Source organism: Akebia trifoliata, chromosome 9 (genome assembly GCF_017979445.1).
Source record: "Akebia trifoliata isolate Shusen 1 chromosome 9, ASM1797944v1, whole genome shotgun sequence".
Lineage (NCBI taxonomy): Eukaryota > Viridiplantae > Streptophyta > Magnoliopsida > Ranunculales > Lardizabalaceae > Akebia > Akebia trifoliata.
The window spans coordinates 1,248,911-1,267,495 of record NC_141383.1 but is presented as its reverse complement, the minus strand read 5'-3'; the positions used below and the strand labels follow the sequence as shown (position 1 = coordinate 1,267,495).

General features: G+C 33.6%; 1 protein-coding gene across 1 annotated transcript; it reads right to left on the bottom strand.

The window, feature by feature from the left end:
- Positions 1 to 1,036: 1,036 nt before the first annotated feature.
- Positions 1,037 to 1,706, bottom strand: LOC147393998 (uncharacterized). The gene has a single exon (XM_086454513.1). It carries the CDS (start codon positions 1,610 to 1,612, stop codon positions 1,220 to 1,222), a length of 393 nt encoding a protein of 130 aa, XP_086310639.1. The 5' UTR covers positions 1,613 to 1,706; the 3' UTR covers positions 1,037 to 1,219.
- Between the last annotated feature and the right edge of the window lie 16,879 nt (positions 1,707 to 18,585).

The following is an 18,585-nucleotide window of genomic DNA, read 5'->3' as shown; positions in this document are numbered from 1 at the left end:
TAGGCAAAGGTGTATACTTGTGACCTGGGACACATTCGTATTCTACGCACTCCTTTTTAGCAACTCAGTGAATCGATTTAATTCCTTTTCCCATATCCACCATGTGGTCCCTTGGTGGCATTACACGGCGCCTCATTGCATGAACTCTCCATGAGGTGGCATACGATGGCGGGTGGCAGCAATGGCATCATGCCATATTTGGTTACTGTAGGCTTGTAGCCCTCCATAAGGCTACTCAATACATTTGTCGATGACCAGAGTTGGAGGATTTGGGCAAACAAAGACTTGGGCACCATACCAATATCATCATTTCTTTATGCCTTACAACCAACATATGCATCGCATACGTCGTCCATGGACAAAGTCAATTTCTCCCCTGTATGTGGGCAAGGATTCCCTTCAATTCCTATGTTATTGGCTAAGCCATTCTTAGGTTCAACTTGTTTTGGACATTAATAAGATCCTATATAGACAAAAGTAGTCTCATTGGGTGCAAGAATTTATAAGAATAATTCCTTTCTCATTAAATAAGTTGTTTTTCCAACTAGCATTGTGCCTGAATCTCAAGCTTCTCATGCTTAGCATGATTTCCTTCAAAGATACTAATTTCCCAACAAAGTTATCAAATTTACATGTGTGTTTTGGACATCTTTGCCAAATCTAAGTGATCTTTTTTATATTTTGAAAAATATAAACTTTAGATGTATTACGAACATCTATGAGTATGAACAATTAACTTAATCCTAACCCGATTTTTCCGAATATTACCATTTCCCACTTATTCCCGAACACCGACTTGGTGACGATAAACTGTACAATCCAATGAGACATTGTGTTTGGACATCTTTGACGTCTACTTTTAATTCTTCAAGCAGAAATTTCAGGGCCTATGGTCGAGAGAGACGGTTGAGACACCTAAAATCACTTAAATCCCTAATTCCAATTGCCTATAATTTGTAGCTTTTCATGAGATCCATTACATCAAAAATCTAAAACAAACATAGATCACCTTGTTTTACAATTCTAATCATAGATAGATCACCAAATCAAACAACAAACACATAATTTCATTAATTCGATTCTCCTTAAAAAGCCAACTAGTAGAAATAGAAAAATTCGTAAAACAACATCAAAACAAAGAAACCTAAAACAAAGAAAACTGAAATTGAATTAGATAGAAGTAAGAAGCGCGCTTATCTCAGATCCAAATTCAAAATTATCAATCCTGATTCTTCAATTTCTCGATCCGCTCGTTGAGCTGTTCGAGTCGAACAACAAGATGTGTAACAGAGTAGAGAAGCCAATAGAAGACTAGTGTCGCAGCGATCAAGAGAGCGTTTCGTTGGCTCTTTATCATGGATTTCTCGTGGCGTAGGTACTCCGTAGGAGTACAGGATTCGACTTCACAAGAAGGACTATTCTCGTATTTCCAATATATGTCCAGTAATAAGAACAAACAGAAGGGAACGACAGACAGGAACGGTTTCAAGAGGTTCCGAGTTACTGCGATTAACCCTTTTCGGATCCGATCCAAACCCGGTAGTGTTAGTAAGAGCACCATTATAGCCTCTGCGCCCGCGGCGTATCCTAGCACCACCCACTCCAACGCCATTTTTAGGGTTTTTTAGGTTTTTTTTTTCTCTGAAAAGCAACAACAGGTGGGGAGAGAGGAAGAATGAAACCTTAGAGACGAAGTTTTCTTGGAAGATCTGAAGAATTCATGGAGGTAGTTGTAGGAGAGTGAGGACACGTGGCGGTATTACATTGTGTTTGATGCACACGTTGCGGGTCCAAATTACTCCAGATGGCTTTTGTAAAGCAGATGCAGAGAAGAATGAGTAAAGTAGGGCTGTTAATGGGGTGGGTCAGACCCGAAATCCGATCCGTTTTGATTTGGTAATTATAGGTATTGGATTCCGGATCAAAGATTTGGGTTTTGTTAAGAAACTGATCCAATAACTTATGGTCGGTTTTGGGTTCATCATATTTGACTATGAATCTTAGGGGTGTCAATGGGTCGGTTCTAGTTCGATTCCTAAGGTACCTAGAACTAGAATCATTATATTTTTTTGATTTCGATTCTTGTAGTTATGCTTTTAGTTCTTATTCTTAAAAAAAAGTGAAATCGAAATCACAAAAAGACACGGGTACCCATCTGTTCCAATTATCAAGAATTGATTGAGAAAATTTTATTATTTTGAATCATTATGAAACTTTATTTTATTTCAAAAAAATTAGAGAATTACTATTGGCACCTCAAATTTTAATTAAAGATAAAAACACTTCAGAAGAATCATAACACATTCCAAATTAACATATTATCTAAAAAAAAGTATCAATTGAGACATTGCTTGGTGCACTACAAATCATTTACAAATGCAAATGTTTTGTGATGAAAAATTTACTATTGCTTGGTAGTCACGAGGAAATCTTTTGTGAGGAATTTTCCTAAAAGTGAAGAAATGATCCATTTTAAGCTCCAATGTATAGTTTTTATGAAAAATTGAAGAATTTTATATAATATGTATTAATTTTAAAATGTAAGAAAATCTTAAATCATCTATAATAAAAAAAGAAATATCAAAATATAACGGTTCCAACCTTCCAGGTACTTGTGGGTATCCATCGGATATGACCTAATGATTTTGTTTCCAATCGGTACGGCTCTATTATATATATAGAGATAGATAAAGGAATCAGAACAGAGGTTTTCAAATTCGATTTCTATTTAGTTTTGGTTAAATGTTTACCTATTGACATGCCTAAATCTAATAATGTTTCCTAACATCCTAATGAAAATTAAAAGACAATGTTAAGCTTAGTGCTTATCAACATGGTATATGAGACTCTCAAGTCCCAACTATGATGCTTACCTTCTAAATCTATGGGTTCGTATGATTGTGCATAGAAAATGAAAAAAAAATGACTTTTTCTAGAAAATGTGATTTTCAAATGAACGATTTTTTCCTTTTCGTTAAAATTCATTTTTCCACTTGGGAGGTTTCCTGCTCTATCCAAGAAAAATGATTTTCCCACCTCTTAATGTTATTCTCTTTCCCTCTCCCCCTCACCCCAACCCTTCCTACACACACACACACACAAAAACAAAAAAAGAATCAATTCTCTTTCTAACATTTTATTAAGCAAAATCAAATAACAAAAATCATTTTCCACATAACTCAGTTTCTCAAGTCCATTTTTTCAGTGAATTCATTTTCCATTAAAAACTAATTCCATGCAATCATATAAACCCTACATGTTCCTTTACTATCTCATTCTCAAGACACTGAGAATTACTGAGATTGTCTTCTTTGAACATATGCACCTCTCCTAGAATGTAATGTTTTCTACCCTATGTTTTATATGTTTTTATCGGTATATGACCTTTGAGAGAGTTCACGACCTCTCTTACTATCTAAATGTATTTTAAAGCCTGGATGGTTAAGGCCTCAACCATATTTTTCATGTTGAACTTCTTTGGCAAAGTCTACATGGCATTGATGAACACTTATACTCGCCAACAAAATCACTTATATCATGAATTAATTCTACAAATCAAAATTTTTAACTTATTTAATATGACAATATCATTTATCTAAATATACATCTTATTATTGCAATTTTTTGTTTTATTAATTTTTTTTTTTTTTTAGGTTTTTCAACAAATACAAATTATTTTGGTGGTCCAAGCAAATTCTTATTTGGATAGGGATTGAAATTCGTTAATAGGGACTAAATTAAAATTTTGAATTAAATTATCTAAGACAATTTTCATACGTATGGAATTTGGTGATTTTTTAAAACAACTAGAGATCTTTTCCTCCTAAAGTTCCTTCTAAATCGGTGGTGGGGTTGAATTGGAAAGAATAAGTCTATAAGGAGGAGTGAAAGCCATCCCAACCACACTTGATTGTCGAGTTCTCATCAATTATTATCGCGTGGAGATTAAGGGTAGTGCGCCACGATTTGTTAAAGGTTTTCAATTTGCACGTTCTTTAAAGGTTTGATTGAATTGTTGTTCGACTGAAGATAAAGGGAAAATCACAGGGTTATACTGGCTCTATTAATCTATGTACTCAATGGATTGAAGCATTACAGTTATGTTCAAGAACTTAATACCTATAAGTTCTATATTCCATCAATTTTAATTGACTATGAATGCAAAGATCTTGTTTGTAAAGGATTTAAAACCTTACAATTACTTCTTAAGTTCGAATATCGATTCCATTCTAGAGGTTCACTTTGAAGTGATTAATACTTTAGTTGTATGCAATAACCACCAACTTATTCAACTTGGAACTGAAAAATAAGATGTTGTTGCACATAAAGTTTAGATCTTAAAAGATGACAAAGTAGATTTGTAATCTGTAGTTAGTCTGTGAAGGCGGGTTTTAGAACATAGTATTAATCATAGATTTATAAACTTCACAACTTAGTGAGCTAAGTTGGAGCATAATTCATAAAAATTAGTCATCTGGGAGAAACATATAACAAGCAAACTAGGAGAAGCAGTCAAATTTTAATTTGAAGTTTTGAACCAATAGGTAAAGACTTTGAGAGTTGTGAGAAAGATAAAGGTCTCTCTCTCACTCTCTCTCTCTCTCTCTCAAGATGAGAGAAAAAAGAGACAATTACTTTATTTATAATAAATCATGTATTACAATACAATAGATTTGTTGGAATGCAATAAAAGAGTTGTTGGAGTAATTTCCTATTTAGTTATGGCAACCTCTTATGATTGGAAATAAATATTTACAGATTAATAATAAAAGAAACTATTTAAATATTGAGTGGAGGAGATTGAGGAGAAGATTTTGTCTCCACATAATCAAGGAGTCTTCCATACACCTTTGACTTGTGAATATACTAGATCTTGAGTTGGAATTTGAGTTGGACTGGATTTTGAGTTGGATCTTCTACATGCTCCCTCAAACTAGGCTTGGGAGTGAACAAAAGCCTAGTTTGGCCCTTAAGTCCTCAAAACTCCTTCTTGGCAATGCTTTTGTAAGTATGCTAGCAACTTGATTAGAAGATGAAACATAACATGTAACAAGAGAACCAAGTGCAACCTTTTCCCGTACAAAATGATAATCAATCTCTATGTGTTTTGTTTTGGCGTGAAACACAAGATTGATGCTCATATGCAATGTAAAGATGTTATCACAAAACAAAGTAGGAGGTTGTGAGAGGTAAATGCCGATGTCACGCAAGATGAAAGATAGCCAAGTAATTTCAACAGTTGTTAAGGTAAGATCACGACATTCGACCTCTGTATTTGATCGAGCTACTGTTTGTTGTTTCTTGGCACTCCATGAAATGCAATTTCCATCAATATATGTACAAAAACCAGTGGTAGAACTCCTAGTAATCGGGTTACTGGCTCAGTTTACATCAGAAAAATCATATAAAATAAGAGGATTGTAAGATAAAAGGCGAATGCCATGATGGATAGTACCATGAATGTATCATAGGATTCTTTTGACCATCTGAAAATGTAGATTGGTCAAATTTTGTATAAATTGACAAGCATAATTCACACTATAAGATATATCTAGTCGAGTAAACGTTAAATATTGTAAACCACCAACAATGCTTTTGTAAAACTTAGGATTAAGAAATAAACCATCACCGTTGGCAATTGGATGGATCTTGGACACCATGGGTTTAGATATGGGCTTGCAATCTTGCATGTGGGCACGTTCTAAGAGCTCATAAGCATATTTAGTTTGGTTTAAAAATAACCCTTTGGAAAACTTATGAACCTCAATACCCAAAAAATAATGCAAGAACCCAAGATTTTTAATTGCAAATTCTTGACCGAGTTGATGAATGATCCATTTAATAAATGAATTATTATCACTAGTGAGTATAATATCATCAACATAAAGCAATAGTAAAATGGCTCCTTGAGAATGATGACATATAAAAAGGGATGCATCCGCCAAACTATAGAAAAATCCAATAGTAGGAAGGAAAGAACTTAGCCTATCATACCAAGCACATGGAGCTTGTCTAAGCCCATATAAGACTCTTTTAAGCCTACATACATGATTTTGTTGATTTGTATCTTGGAACCTATGTGGTTGTTTCATATATACGTGTTTGTCAAGACGTCCATGGAGAAAGACGTTGTCCCAATTGTTCATTAGAGCCATTGTAAGGACAGTTCAAATGGTGTTTGATTTTATAACAGAAGATAATGTTTCATAAAAGTCTACTTCAGGAACTTGGGTGAACTCTTTTGAAACCAATCGGGCCTTAAGTCTTTCAAGAGATCTATCTGAGTTAATCTTAGTTTTGAATATCCACTACATCCTACTACATTCATATTGAATGTTCGTGAGACCAAATCTCACGTGTCATTCTGGTAAAGGGTTTTAATCTCTTCTTTCATAGCTAAGAGCCAACCTGGTGTAGACATCCCATTTTTGTACTCGCCTGATTAATCAACTCGTCAACCCGATTGCAACGATTCCCAATGATGGATGTTTATTCCAATGCTTTATTTTGTTACCAGATATGTTTTAGAAATCCGAATGAGGTATCTCGAACTGATAAAACTATAGAAACTACGCTACACTAGAAAAATATGACCCCAGAAACATAGAAATCATCATCTTGCAGACAAAAAGAAGTTTTACGATAAAAATCACTAAAAAATGATCAAATTACCAAAATACACCTAACATCAAAATAACCCTAGAGCCTACATTATGCTTAGAAAAATCCTTTCAAACACATAAAATAATAAATCGAAACCAAATAAATCATTTCGTCAATTTTCACAAAATTTGACAAAATTACGAAAATGCCCCTCATGAGGGACTTAAAAAAGTTTATAACTAGGAGCCTCCACACCCTATTTTCGTATAAAAAAATAAATCCTAAGAAAAGTAGGTCAAAAAGCTTCCCTAGCCTCCCATAAACCCTAATTTTGAAGTCCTAACTCCCTACCTAACACCCATACCTCAATTTTAGCTCAAAAAAATACCTAGAAGCCCTTCAAAAACACCTAGAAACCCATAAACAAATTCGAAGAATTCAGATCTAAGAAAGAGATACCTCAACTTGAAAATCAGAAATCAGATCCGATGACAAAACAAAGCGAGGAATACTGTATAAGGAGTTGTTCTATCATATATGAGGGAACAAAACCATTGCGTTCGGAAAAGGTAACTATTTTTATTTTTTTATTGATTAGGTCTTTTTAGCAATGTAGTTCTATTTGGAAATTAGTAGAGACCGGCGTTTGCCGGGCGGGATTGGTGCCTAACACCTTCCAACTCCGTAACGTGATCCCCGGACTTAGTTTTCTTACTTTTTGTAGATTAGTTTCTTTTGTTTTTTAGAGTCAATGTTCGGTTCCTAAACCGTAATAACTAGGTGGCTACTCCCAAACCTCAAAGGTCAAAAGCAGATCCGCGCACCCCGCGGATCGAGGGCGCTTTCACCTAGGTGCTTCATGGCAGATTTAATATTTTGAGTTTAGATGGTACCTTAATAGCAGCTAGAGAATATTTTGGATTAGGCTTGATGATTCCATTCTTCAATCGAGTAGTCATATGATGGGTCACTAGATGATCTGTATTTATGATAGTATCGGTAATTTCAATTTGTTCGATGGCTGAAGAGTGATTCATTTCATCAATTGAACGGTGATGAATTAAAGTTGGGTCATTTAAGATATGACCAATTGAGTGAAGTGAACATTGGTCTACCTCGTCCTCATGTTCTAAAAGGTATTAGTATTAGTAATTACATCATTCCTACCAATTATTGCATCACCTTGAGTCGTGGGAGCTAATTCATCAATAGTATTGGATGCACCATTATCTTGAGATTTACTAGTGTCAGATTGAAACTGGATTACGTGTGGTGGTTCAACCAAGTGTGATGGACCAATAAATGGTGGTGATTGAGTTGAACCTTATTTATTAATACCTGTAAACCACTCAGTGAAAATAGTAATTTCTTTATTAGTATGAGAAGAAGTGAACAAGGCACTAGGATCCTTAAAAGGAAAAATAACTTCATCAAAGACGACATGTCTTGATACAAAGACACGTCCTATGGGATGGTAAAGACAACGATATCCTTTGTGTTGTTCACCATATCCCAAGAACACACATGGGAGTAAACAAGGAACAAGCTTTATTTTTGAGTAGTCACGTAGATATGGGAAGTCTTATATCCCAATACCCTTAATAACCCGTTATTAGGTGGTTTATTAAATAAATTTTCAAAAGAAGATTTCATTTTTAAAACTTGAGATGGGAAACGATTAATTAAGCAAACTACTATCCCAAAGGCTTCAACGTAGAATCGTTTAGGCATGCTACTGTGAAACATCATGGTTAACCTACGCTCCATAATGTTTTTATGTTTTCTTTCTACCATGCCATTTTGTTCTGATGTCTTGGGACAAACTTTCTGATGTTTGATCCCATTGTTTCGCAAATAAAAGAAAAATTCATTATCATTGAATTCCCCTCCCTCATATAATTAAAAGATTTTTACTTTCTTATCAAATTGTGTATGAAGGTACTTGTGAAATTCAATAAGCACGTCAAGAAGTCAAATTTACGTTTTAAAGGGAAATACCATGTGAATCTAGTATATTCTATTGAGAGTCATCACTATCTCTGTGTTTGACTGAGCATGTGTGATATAAAATAATCTCAATGACTGTTTTTATTTTGGTAGCAGAATTTTAGGAATTAGATGCTTCTTTCTTTGACTCAACTTAGTTAGGTGATATATTCTAGGAAGGTTGTTGAGTAGTGCAGTATTTGTAGGAAGTTTGTGAGTAATGTTGCCTTATATTTTTCGTTTTCTATTATTATATCATCTATAAATTCAACAAAAACAAAACAAATAAATGTTTGTATTCAACAATTTTGTATCAAAGAAAAAAGCTTGGAGTTCCCAATTAGAGAGAAAAGTAGACCCAAAACAACTTCGGTCAAGGACCAGATTAAGAAGATTATAGATCTAACATCTCACTTTATACCTTATTAGCTTGATCAGTCAAATGGATCTTGTCAATTCAACAAATATCATTGAGAAGCTGAACAACACAAATTACCAATACTGGAAGTCTTACATAGAATCCTTTCTTCAGGGACAAGATCTATGGGAAGTAGTAAATGGTGCTGATATCAAACCTCCCTATGGTATTATAGAGACTGTAGATGCTTCAAAGAAGTGGATGGTTAAAGTTGGTAAGGCTTTGTTCATGTTGAAAGCAACCATCCAAAAGGAACTGCTCGATCATATTTGAGAGACTAGAACTCCAAAGGAAGCATGGGATTCATTTGCTACTTTATTTTCTAACACAAATGACGCTCGACTATAAATGCTTGAGAATAAAATCAGTTCAATCTCTCAAGGGAACATGACAATTTCTCAGTACTTCATGAAGGTCAAAAGGATTTATCATGAAATTTCTTAGCTTGATAAGGAATCTGAAACCACCGATGCACGTATGCGACGAATAATTATTCGTGGACTGAAACCTAAGTACAATGGGTTCATTACTGCAATCCAAGGATGGCCAACTCAACCAAGTCTACTTGAATTAGAAAGCTTTTTGGCTAACTAGGAAAACTTAGCTAAACAAATGACTGGTGTCTCACTGAAGAAGAATGAGGAGGTGTTTTTTGTTGGTCGAGGAAGAAAACATCTCAAAGGTAAGCCTAAGCCTAAGCCAAACTATAGGTAAAAAGGTACTCAAGGTGAGGAAATCTCAAAATTTAACGAGCCCAGGTGATGAGCTCAAAACTCCACAATAAAGAAATCTTGGAACAATTGTGGAAGATTTTGTCATTTTGTTCGAGATTGTCGCTTTCCAAAGAAAAATAAATAAATGAAGGGAATGCCACAACATCAAATGATCATCAACACAAAGATGATGATATAGACAATTGGAGTGTCTTATGTGCATCGTTGAAGATCAACAAGGCTCACGTGTAAAAGCATTAACAACCACAAAATAGTTGTTGTTCCTAGCTCCATGGAGGCGAACAAATCAGATCGAATAGACTATTCTAAGGATTGGATAGTCGATTCAGGATGTTCAACCACATGGCAGGTGTTGAGCAAAAGTTTGTAACAAAATCTGAGTACAAAGGATGATGGATGGTGGTGATAGCAAACAATGCAAAATTGCCTATTACTCATGTAGGCGATGCTACTTGCACGATGTAATCTAAGAAGGAGTGTTCTTTACTCAAGGATGTTTGCCACGTTCCAGATATGAAGAACTTGATGTCTGTCTCTCAACTAACAAAATTAGGTAGTTTGTGCTTTTTGGACCTGATGATGTTAAGATCTACAAGCAACTGTAGATTTCAAGTACTCCTCTTTTGGAGGGAAGGAGAGTAGAATCAATTTATGTGATGCCAGCTCAAGATGTATACGTAGATAAAACTCGAAAAAATGAAATTGTTGATCTTTGGCATGCTCGACTTGCACATGTCGAGTATACAAAACTGAAAGCGATAATGAACAAACAACTATTGAAAGGACTTCCCCTATTGTATGTTCATCATGATGTAGTATGCTTCGGTTGTTAATACGGGAAGGCGCATCAGCTTCCTCACATCAAGTCATATTTTTGGGCAAGGAAACCATTAGAACTAGTACACTCAGACGTATTTGGAAAAGTCAAAGTACCATCTATTGGAGGCGTGTGTTACATGTTGATGTTTATTGATGATTTTTCTTATTATGTTTGAGTGTTTTTTTTGAAAGAAAAATCTGAAGTAGTTAGAGAGTTTATTTTATTTCGCGAAGAAGTAGAAAATGATCTTAATTGTAAGTTCAAATGTATGGAGGAGAATACTCATTGAATAAGTTCAAAATGTACTTGCTTAAACATGGAATACGCAAACAAGTTACTTGTCTTCACACACCTCAACAAAATGGGGTGGCAAAAAGGAAAAATAGGCATCTAGCAAAAACGTCTCGAATCATGATGCACAGGAAGAATGTACCAACTCATTTTTGGGCAGAATGTGTGAAAACAACCACCTATGTCATAAATTGTTTTCCTCAATCGAAACTTTTGTTTATCTCACCATATGAAAAGCTCTTTGGAATCAAACCAGTTGTAAGTCATCTTCAAATTTTTTGTTCAGTATGTTATGTGTTTGTACTTAATCAATTGCACAACAAATTTGATAAGAAAGTAGTTTGGTGAATATTCACCGAGTATGACTTGGAGAGGAAATGCTAGAATGTGTGGATCTCATAACAGCTTGTGTATACATTCAAGAAATGTTGTGTTCAATGAGACATCTTTATGGTGGTCATCTGATGAAGTCACTCTCCAAGATAGTGATAAACTTCAGATGGAGTTGCAAAAGAAAATAAATTCTAAAGTTTCAGTTGAATTTGAACCTACCTCAGATGATCCTAAAATGGAGAATCCCAATGAAATAAATCAAGAATATGCTCCAACGATTTTAGAAGTTTTAAATCAATGAAACCCATGACAATCAGGTATTCATCAGACACGAACAACTGAAAAAATGAAGGAGTCTCAATTGGAAGAACTTGAAGTAGAAGAAGTTGAGAGGGAGGTAAGAAAATCGTTTTGGATTCGCAAGCCAAATCCAAAGTATGTGAATGCAGCATTTGCAACAACTGTTAATGATGAAGTTGGTATCATAGAACCAACATCTTATGAGGAATCTCAAGGCGATCCTGAATGGAAGGAAGCAATGATAGAGGAGATATCAACTTTGAAAAAAAATGAGATGTGAGATTTAGTGCCAAGGCCTATTGGAATAATGCCCATTATTTGCAAATGGGTATATAAGATCAAGACTAAACTAGATGGATTAATAGAAAGGTACAAAGCTCAACTTGTTGCTCATGGTTTTTTTCAACAATTTGGTTATAACTATGATGAGATATTCAACTCGGTAGTCAAAATTACAATAGTTTGTGTACTCATCGCTCTTTCTGCTTGTAAAGATTGGAAGTTATGGCAAATGGATTTCTTGTATGGTGAGTTGGATCGAGAAATTTTCATGGAGCAATCCAAGGGATTCATGAACTCTAAAAATTCACAATATGTTTGAAGCTGAAAAAGGTTTTATATGGCTTAAAACAAATTCCAAGGGCTTGGAGTGGGAAGATTGCATAATTTCTAGTAGCTAGTGGATACTCGATAACACCTTCAGATTCAAGCTTGTTAGTAAAGGCCAAGGTTAGTAAAATTTCAGTTATACTAGTTTATGTAGATGACTTAATTATAACTGGGGATGATTAAGAGAAGATAAAAAATGGTTGACTTAATCTTTGTACAAGATTCCAAATGAAGGAGTTGGGTGAACTTAAGCATTTTCTTGGTCTTGAGATGAATTAAATTGAACAAGGGATTTTTCTATGCCAACAGAAATATGCCACAGACTTACTTAAGTCATTTGGGATGATTGGGTGTAGTACGATTGCAACTCTAATGGAGGTCAATGCGAAGAGCTTCGAGTAGAAGGAGAAGAACTTGAAGACCAGACTATGTATAGGCAACTAGTTGGTAGCTTGATTTATTTAACCTTAACTAGGCCTGACATAACCCAAGCAGTAAGTGTTGTAAGCTGATTCATGCAAAATCCAAGAAAGTCACATTTGGATGCAATTCATCATATATTAAGGTATGTAAAAAAACACACTGAGTTTTGGTATTTTGAATGGAAAGGGAAACAAACGCGGGTGATCTTTCAACTAGAAAGTCAACCATGAGTTATTTTTTCAATTTGGCTTCAGGAGTTATTACATGGTGCAACAAGAGACAACCAACTATTTATGTCCACAATTGAAATAGAATATTGTGCAGCAACGAGGGCATCACAAGAAAGTGTATGGTTGATGCAATTGATAAAAGACTTGCATCAATCTACAAATTATGTAGTAGGGCTACATTGTGATAATAAGAGTGCGATCAAGCTTGTAGAAAATCCTATTTTCCATGCTAGAATGAAGCACGTGGAGGTCCATCATCACTTCATCAGGGAGAAAGTGTTTCGAGGAGAAATTCATCTTATACCAATCCGCATAGATGAGCAAATTATTGACATATTCACCAAAGGATTGTGTTACAAGAAGTTTGTGAAGTTCAGGAAAGAACTCGGTGTGATAAACAGAGAGTTGGTGCTGAGAGGAAGTGTTGAGAGTCATCACCATCTCTATGTTTGACTGAGAATGTGTGATAGAAAATAGTCTCAATGACTGTTTCTGTTTTGGTAGCAGAATTTTAGGAATTAGTTGCTTCTTTATTTGACTCAACTTAGTTAGGTGATATATATGTATATATTCTAGGAAGGTTGTTGAGTAGTACAGTGTTTCAAGGAAGTTTGTTAGTAGTGTTGCCTTGTATTTTTGGTTTTTTGTTATTATAATCATCTATAAATCCAGCAGCAAATAAAATAGATAAAGTGTTTGTGTTCAACACATTCATCAATAAATATCACATAATATTTAAATCTCTGAAAAGATAAAACAAGGGTTGGTCCCCGTAAATCACAATGAATCTTAACAAGCGGTTCATCACAAAATTCATTTTTTTAAATAAATGGAAGACGACGAGATTTAGCCATTTGACAACTACTACAAATAGTCTTAGCTTTATTGGTAGTAGAACTAAAGATTATTTTATTATTTTTCAAAAAATTAACAACTTGGATGTGCGGATGACTAAGTCGTTGATGCCAAATATCATTGCTCATTGTTTGAAATCTTGTTGAAAAGAAAACCTTGTTATCTTCAAGTTGCAAGGCATAGAGGTCTCCATGTTTATGGCCTGATGTTATTATTGATTTAATTTTCCTGTCCTTCATCACAAAACCGGTTGATGAGAACTCAAACAAATAGGGATAATTAGTAGTAAGTTGACTTACAGAAATAAGGTTCTTTTTTATTTTTGGAACAATTAGCACATCATTCAATTTTAATTGATTATTTTCAACCTTAATTAGTGATGAACCAACATGAGTAATATCTAATATGTCTCCATTACCAACCATAATTTTATCTGGTCCTTGATATTTAGTACGAGTTTCGAGCTTACCTGCATTTACAATCATATAAGATGAGGCTCCCGTATATGGAAACCATGCACTATCTTGATTATCAGAGCTTGAGGAATATCTTCAGGCTGGTATGTTTGGTTGTATCAATGCCAACATCGTAATGCTGTGTGATTGGGCTTCTTACAAATCTTACAAACTCCACTATTTTCTTTTTCAAGTTGTTGGGACTGATTGGATTGATTCATATGATTAATGGTTCTAGGTTGAAGGCTTTCTTCTTGCCCATGATTCGGTATTGGTCCAATCTGGGAAGTAAATGACCCTTGATTGGATCTCCCACGTCTATTAAAATATTTATTATCTTGTTGTCCTATAGATCATTGACCCACAAAGGTAACATTGTGATTAGTTATCCCATATCCTTCAGAGTTATGCAAATTCCTCATGATTTCATGGCTCTGAAGGAGAGGGACAATCTCACGATAAGATGGAGTTGGTGGTTTTAACATAGTAGTTACAAGTGATTCATAACCTAGTCCTAAGCCATTAAGGAGCGAGAAAACCTTAGTACGATCATTTATATGCTTCCCAATGGCTACGAGGTTATCACAAATGCTTTTAAAAGTCTGAATATATTCGAAAATGGTAGAGGTACCCTTTCAGTGTATTTGTAATTGTTGCAACAAGAAAAATTCTCTTTCTTGGGATTCTTGAGCAAAATAATTCAATAGTGTGTTCCATACCTCAAAAGCAGTCTCAAGTCCAATGACCATACCAAGGACTTCCTCTGATAATGTTCATGTGATCCACCCACGTAGAAGACGATCTGACCTTCTCCATGTGGTATAATCTGGGTTAACAATCATACGTTTCCCATCCACAACTTCAGTGTCTAGGATAGTGATCTAACAATCTGGTATGGAAAATTCTCCATCAATAAATCCCATCATATCTTGACTCTCTATGAGTCCTAGTATATGTGTTTTCCACAAAAGAAAGTTTGAGTGGGTTAATTTGATTTTCACAAGATTTTCAACGTTCAATGTTGATGGATAATGATGCTTTGAAAAGATTTCAATGGTCATTGTTGCAGAATTTTTTTTTTTAATGGATTTAGCTCACAGTTTTGACCTTGGTAAGGGCTTTTGTGAGAGGCTCTGATACCATAAAGACTTTGAGAGTTATGAGAAGGATAACGGTCTCTCTTTCTCAAGATTAGAGCAAGAAGAGACAATTGCTTTATTTATAATAAAACATGTATTATAGTACAATAGATCTATTGGAATGCAAATAAAAGAGTTGTTGGAGTAATTTCCTATTTAGTTATAGCAACCTCCTATGACTAGAAATAAATATTTACAAATTAATAATAAAGAAAATTATTTAAATATTGAGTGGAGGAGATTGAGGAGAAGATTTTGTCTCCACATAATCTAGGAGTCTTCCATACACATCTTGCTTGTGAATATTCTAGATCTTGAGTTGGAATCTAAGTTGGATCTAGATCTTAGGTTGGATCTTTTACAATAGGTTGCATGTAAATACACGTGTTACAAAAATTGAGTTTTTTGCCAAATTTAGATTTTTTACAATAACTTTAAAAAATATTTTAAATAGATAATCAAAGTTGTATCATATGTTATCATCTAATATAGTGTAAAAATCTTTTTGTAATTTAAAATATTAACCAAGATGATTTTGTAGGTAACATAATAAAATGCTATGTCGATAATTTTAGAAAATTAAAAACTAAATAAGGTGGTTAGAGTATCTCTAACATACTCTTTAAAGTATGTACACTATTTATTTTGAAGAGAGAAATGAAAAAAAAATTACTCCAACATATTTTTTTTACACAATGCTAAAGTAGCCAACGCTACTCCACTCGTCAGATGTAGCGGTGGTTCAAGGATCATTATTAATATAAAAATATATATATTATAGATTTTAAGCTTTAGAACTTCTAAAATTTTCAAAACTTTTTTCACATTAATAAAAATATAACACATTTTAACATTTATGCCAAGGTCTAACGTTAAAAAAAAAGGATAACATTTTCTATTTCCCTTTTTCCTATAAAACCTTCACACAATAACATTTATCTTATTTTTTCCCACAATCTCTTTCACTCTTTTCTAAAAAAAATTTCTTCAACAACATAAATTTTCATGAAGATGATTATCACACTTATTGTTCAAGAAATGCATATACGTATTATGGATCTAATGAAAATTATTAATTTTTGACGCAATTTTCCGATCAACCAACACAATGTCTCACTCATTCTAATTAATTTACTCCTCAATCATTTCAATTCTCCATTCAACCAGAGCCCAACAAAAAAAATCTCAAGGTGATAATGTTATCATTAAAGAGGACATTCTTATTGTGTGGGCATAGTTAAATGTCATTTTTGATGCAATGCAAGGGAATGAATAAAAAATACAAGAGTTATTGAGGCACCAATGTGTGATTACTTCCACAAATACAAAAAAATTCACTCTGATCGGATTTAAGTTTCTTTAATGAACCGTTGATCGCATATCCAACTACTTACGAATAAATTTTATAGGTGCTATGCCTAGATTAAATCAAGACACCAAAGTGGCGTAACTGAGAAAGATAAGGTATTTAGAATATTTAAATTATCATTATTGTACTTATTTTAATTTTTTTTTACTTTTTTGGTTGTTAATTCGAAAGTTTTATACCAAGAGCTATATAAAGGTAAAACACCATTTCAATTTGAACATTGTTGGAGTATATTGAGATATTAATCGAAGTGGTTGGAAGATTGTCAAAAGAAAAACAATCCAACAAAAATGTACAAAAGTGCAACTTATTCACTTATCACCTCCTCTCCTTCTACTCCAAGGACTCCAATGGATCTTGGGGGGAAGACGATGTCCCACAGGCCAATTTTGTGAACTTAAAAAGACCATTAGGAAGAAAGGCATAAAAAGACCCTCTAAATAAATGGAAGAACGAAAGGGCATATATTCAAGAGAAAATAAAGTTTTGCACTTGAGAAAGAAAAGTTTTGAGTTAAATAAAATCAAAAGAAGATTATCACATATGAAAGATGATGAATGAATAATGTTTATAGATACGAATAGAATGCCTTAAATGCAAGTAAAATATTATCGCATTGTCAAATAAAGATTCTTGCAAAATTATTTAACCATTCTTAAAATGTTATAATTTTTACAATTATTGTATTTTTTATTCTTTAGAAATTTTTATTTCTAGTAATATTAGTTTTTATCGTGTTAATTTGATGTAATGGTTCATATTATGTAATTTCTAATATTTTTCAGTAATAGTATTTTTATTGTACCAATTTGATGGAATGACTATTATTATTGAAATGTACCGTGCTTACAAAAAAACATAATCATACACCTCCAAATTTCAAATTACAAGTTCAAACAACTTCCTTGTAATTGTCACAAGTACTCGACTATGTCAACTTAGAGTTCAAAATGGGTTTTTCTATCTCGAATGTAGTAATTACATAAAATGAATTGCACAAGTTTTGTTGTACACTCATGTAACACTACTACGCAATAATTTCATCAATTGCACATTATAATTTCATCAGTTTTGTTGTACATTATAATACATGCCTTCATGATATTTATAAGTATTTCACGCTTCCAAAACATGCAAGTCCACACACAATTGTAAAATGTGCTTGGAGTACTCCAAATGCTTGTTCAATGCCCTTTTTTACCGACTCTTAAGCTCCAATAAAATATTTTAATTTTTTTTTTATGAAGATGAAATTGTTTTCACAAATGTTGATCACTGGGGATATATAATATCGGCAAGATAGTATCCCATTGAATAGTCATGATCATTGATTGAGTAATTGACTAGAGCAACACGTTTTTCAACAAGATCAATAAATAAGAAGATCATTTTAGTACATTGATATTGTTATGAAATCCCGATAACCCAAAAATGACATACCATATCCATAGGTCATATTAAACAACAACTTCAAGAATTATCGTTGGTTGATGGAATGACCAACATACATTCTTTTCTACATAGCCAAGAGTTCTTCCACTTTTAATGAAACAATCAATCCTTCCTAACATTGCCCACCCTCATGTGAAACACCCTTAAAATTGTGTTATAATTTGTGATTCCCCATACTTAATATTGATGACTCCCCCCACTTTGTTTCCCACCTCACAGTTCATATATTTTGCTTGCCCACCCTCAAAATTTAAACATGTGAAACACCCTTAGAATTGGGTTGTAATTTGTGATTACCCATACTTAAAATTGAAACACTCTTGGAGCACTCATCAAATTCTTGACAAAAATTTCCAATTAATAGATTAATTCAATTTGCTAACAAATTTCCTGTGAATAAAAATAATTACAAAGATTTTTAGGTTGTTTGAATTATGTTCTTACATTTTCAAGATATTCTTTTCTTTCCTAAAAAATAAAAGAGAAACAACTTATTAACTATGGCTTGAACACATAGCAAACTTTATTACCATAATTTTTTTTAAAGCTATTTATTTACGAGAAAATT

Bases quoted from the DNA above. Each gene is read 5' to 3' on its own strand.
- LOC147393998 (XM_086454513.1), bottom strand. From the start codon at position 1,612: ATGGCGTTGGAGTGGGTGGTGCTAGGATACGCCGCGGGCGCAGAGGCT.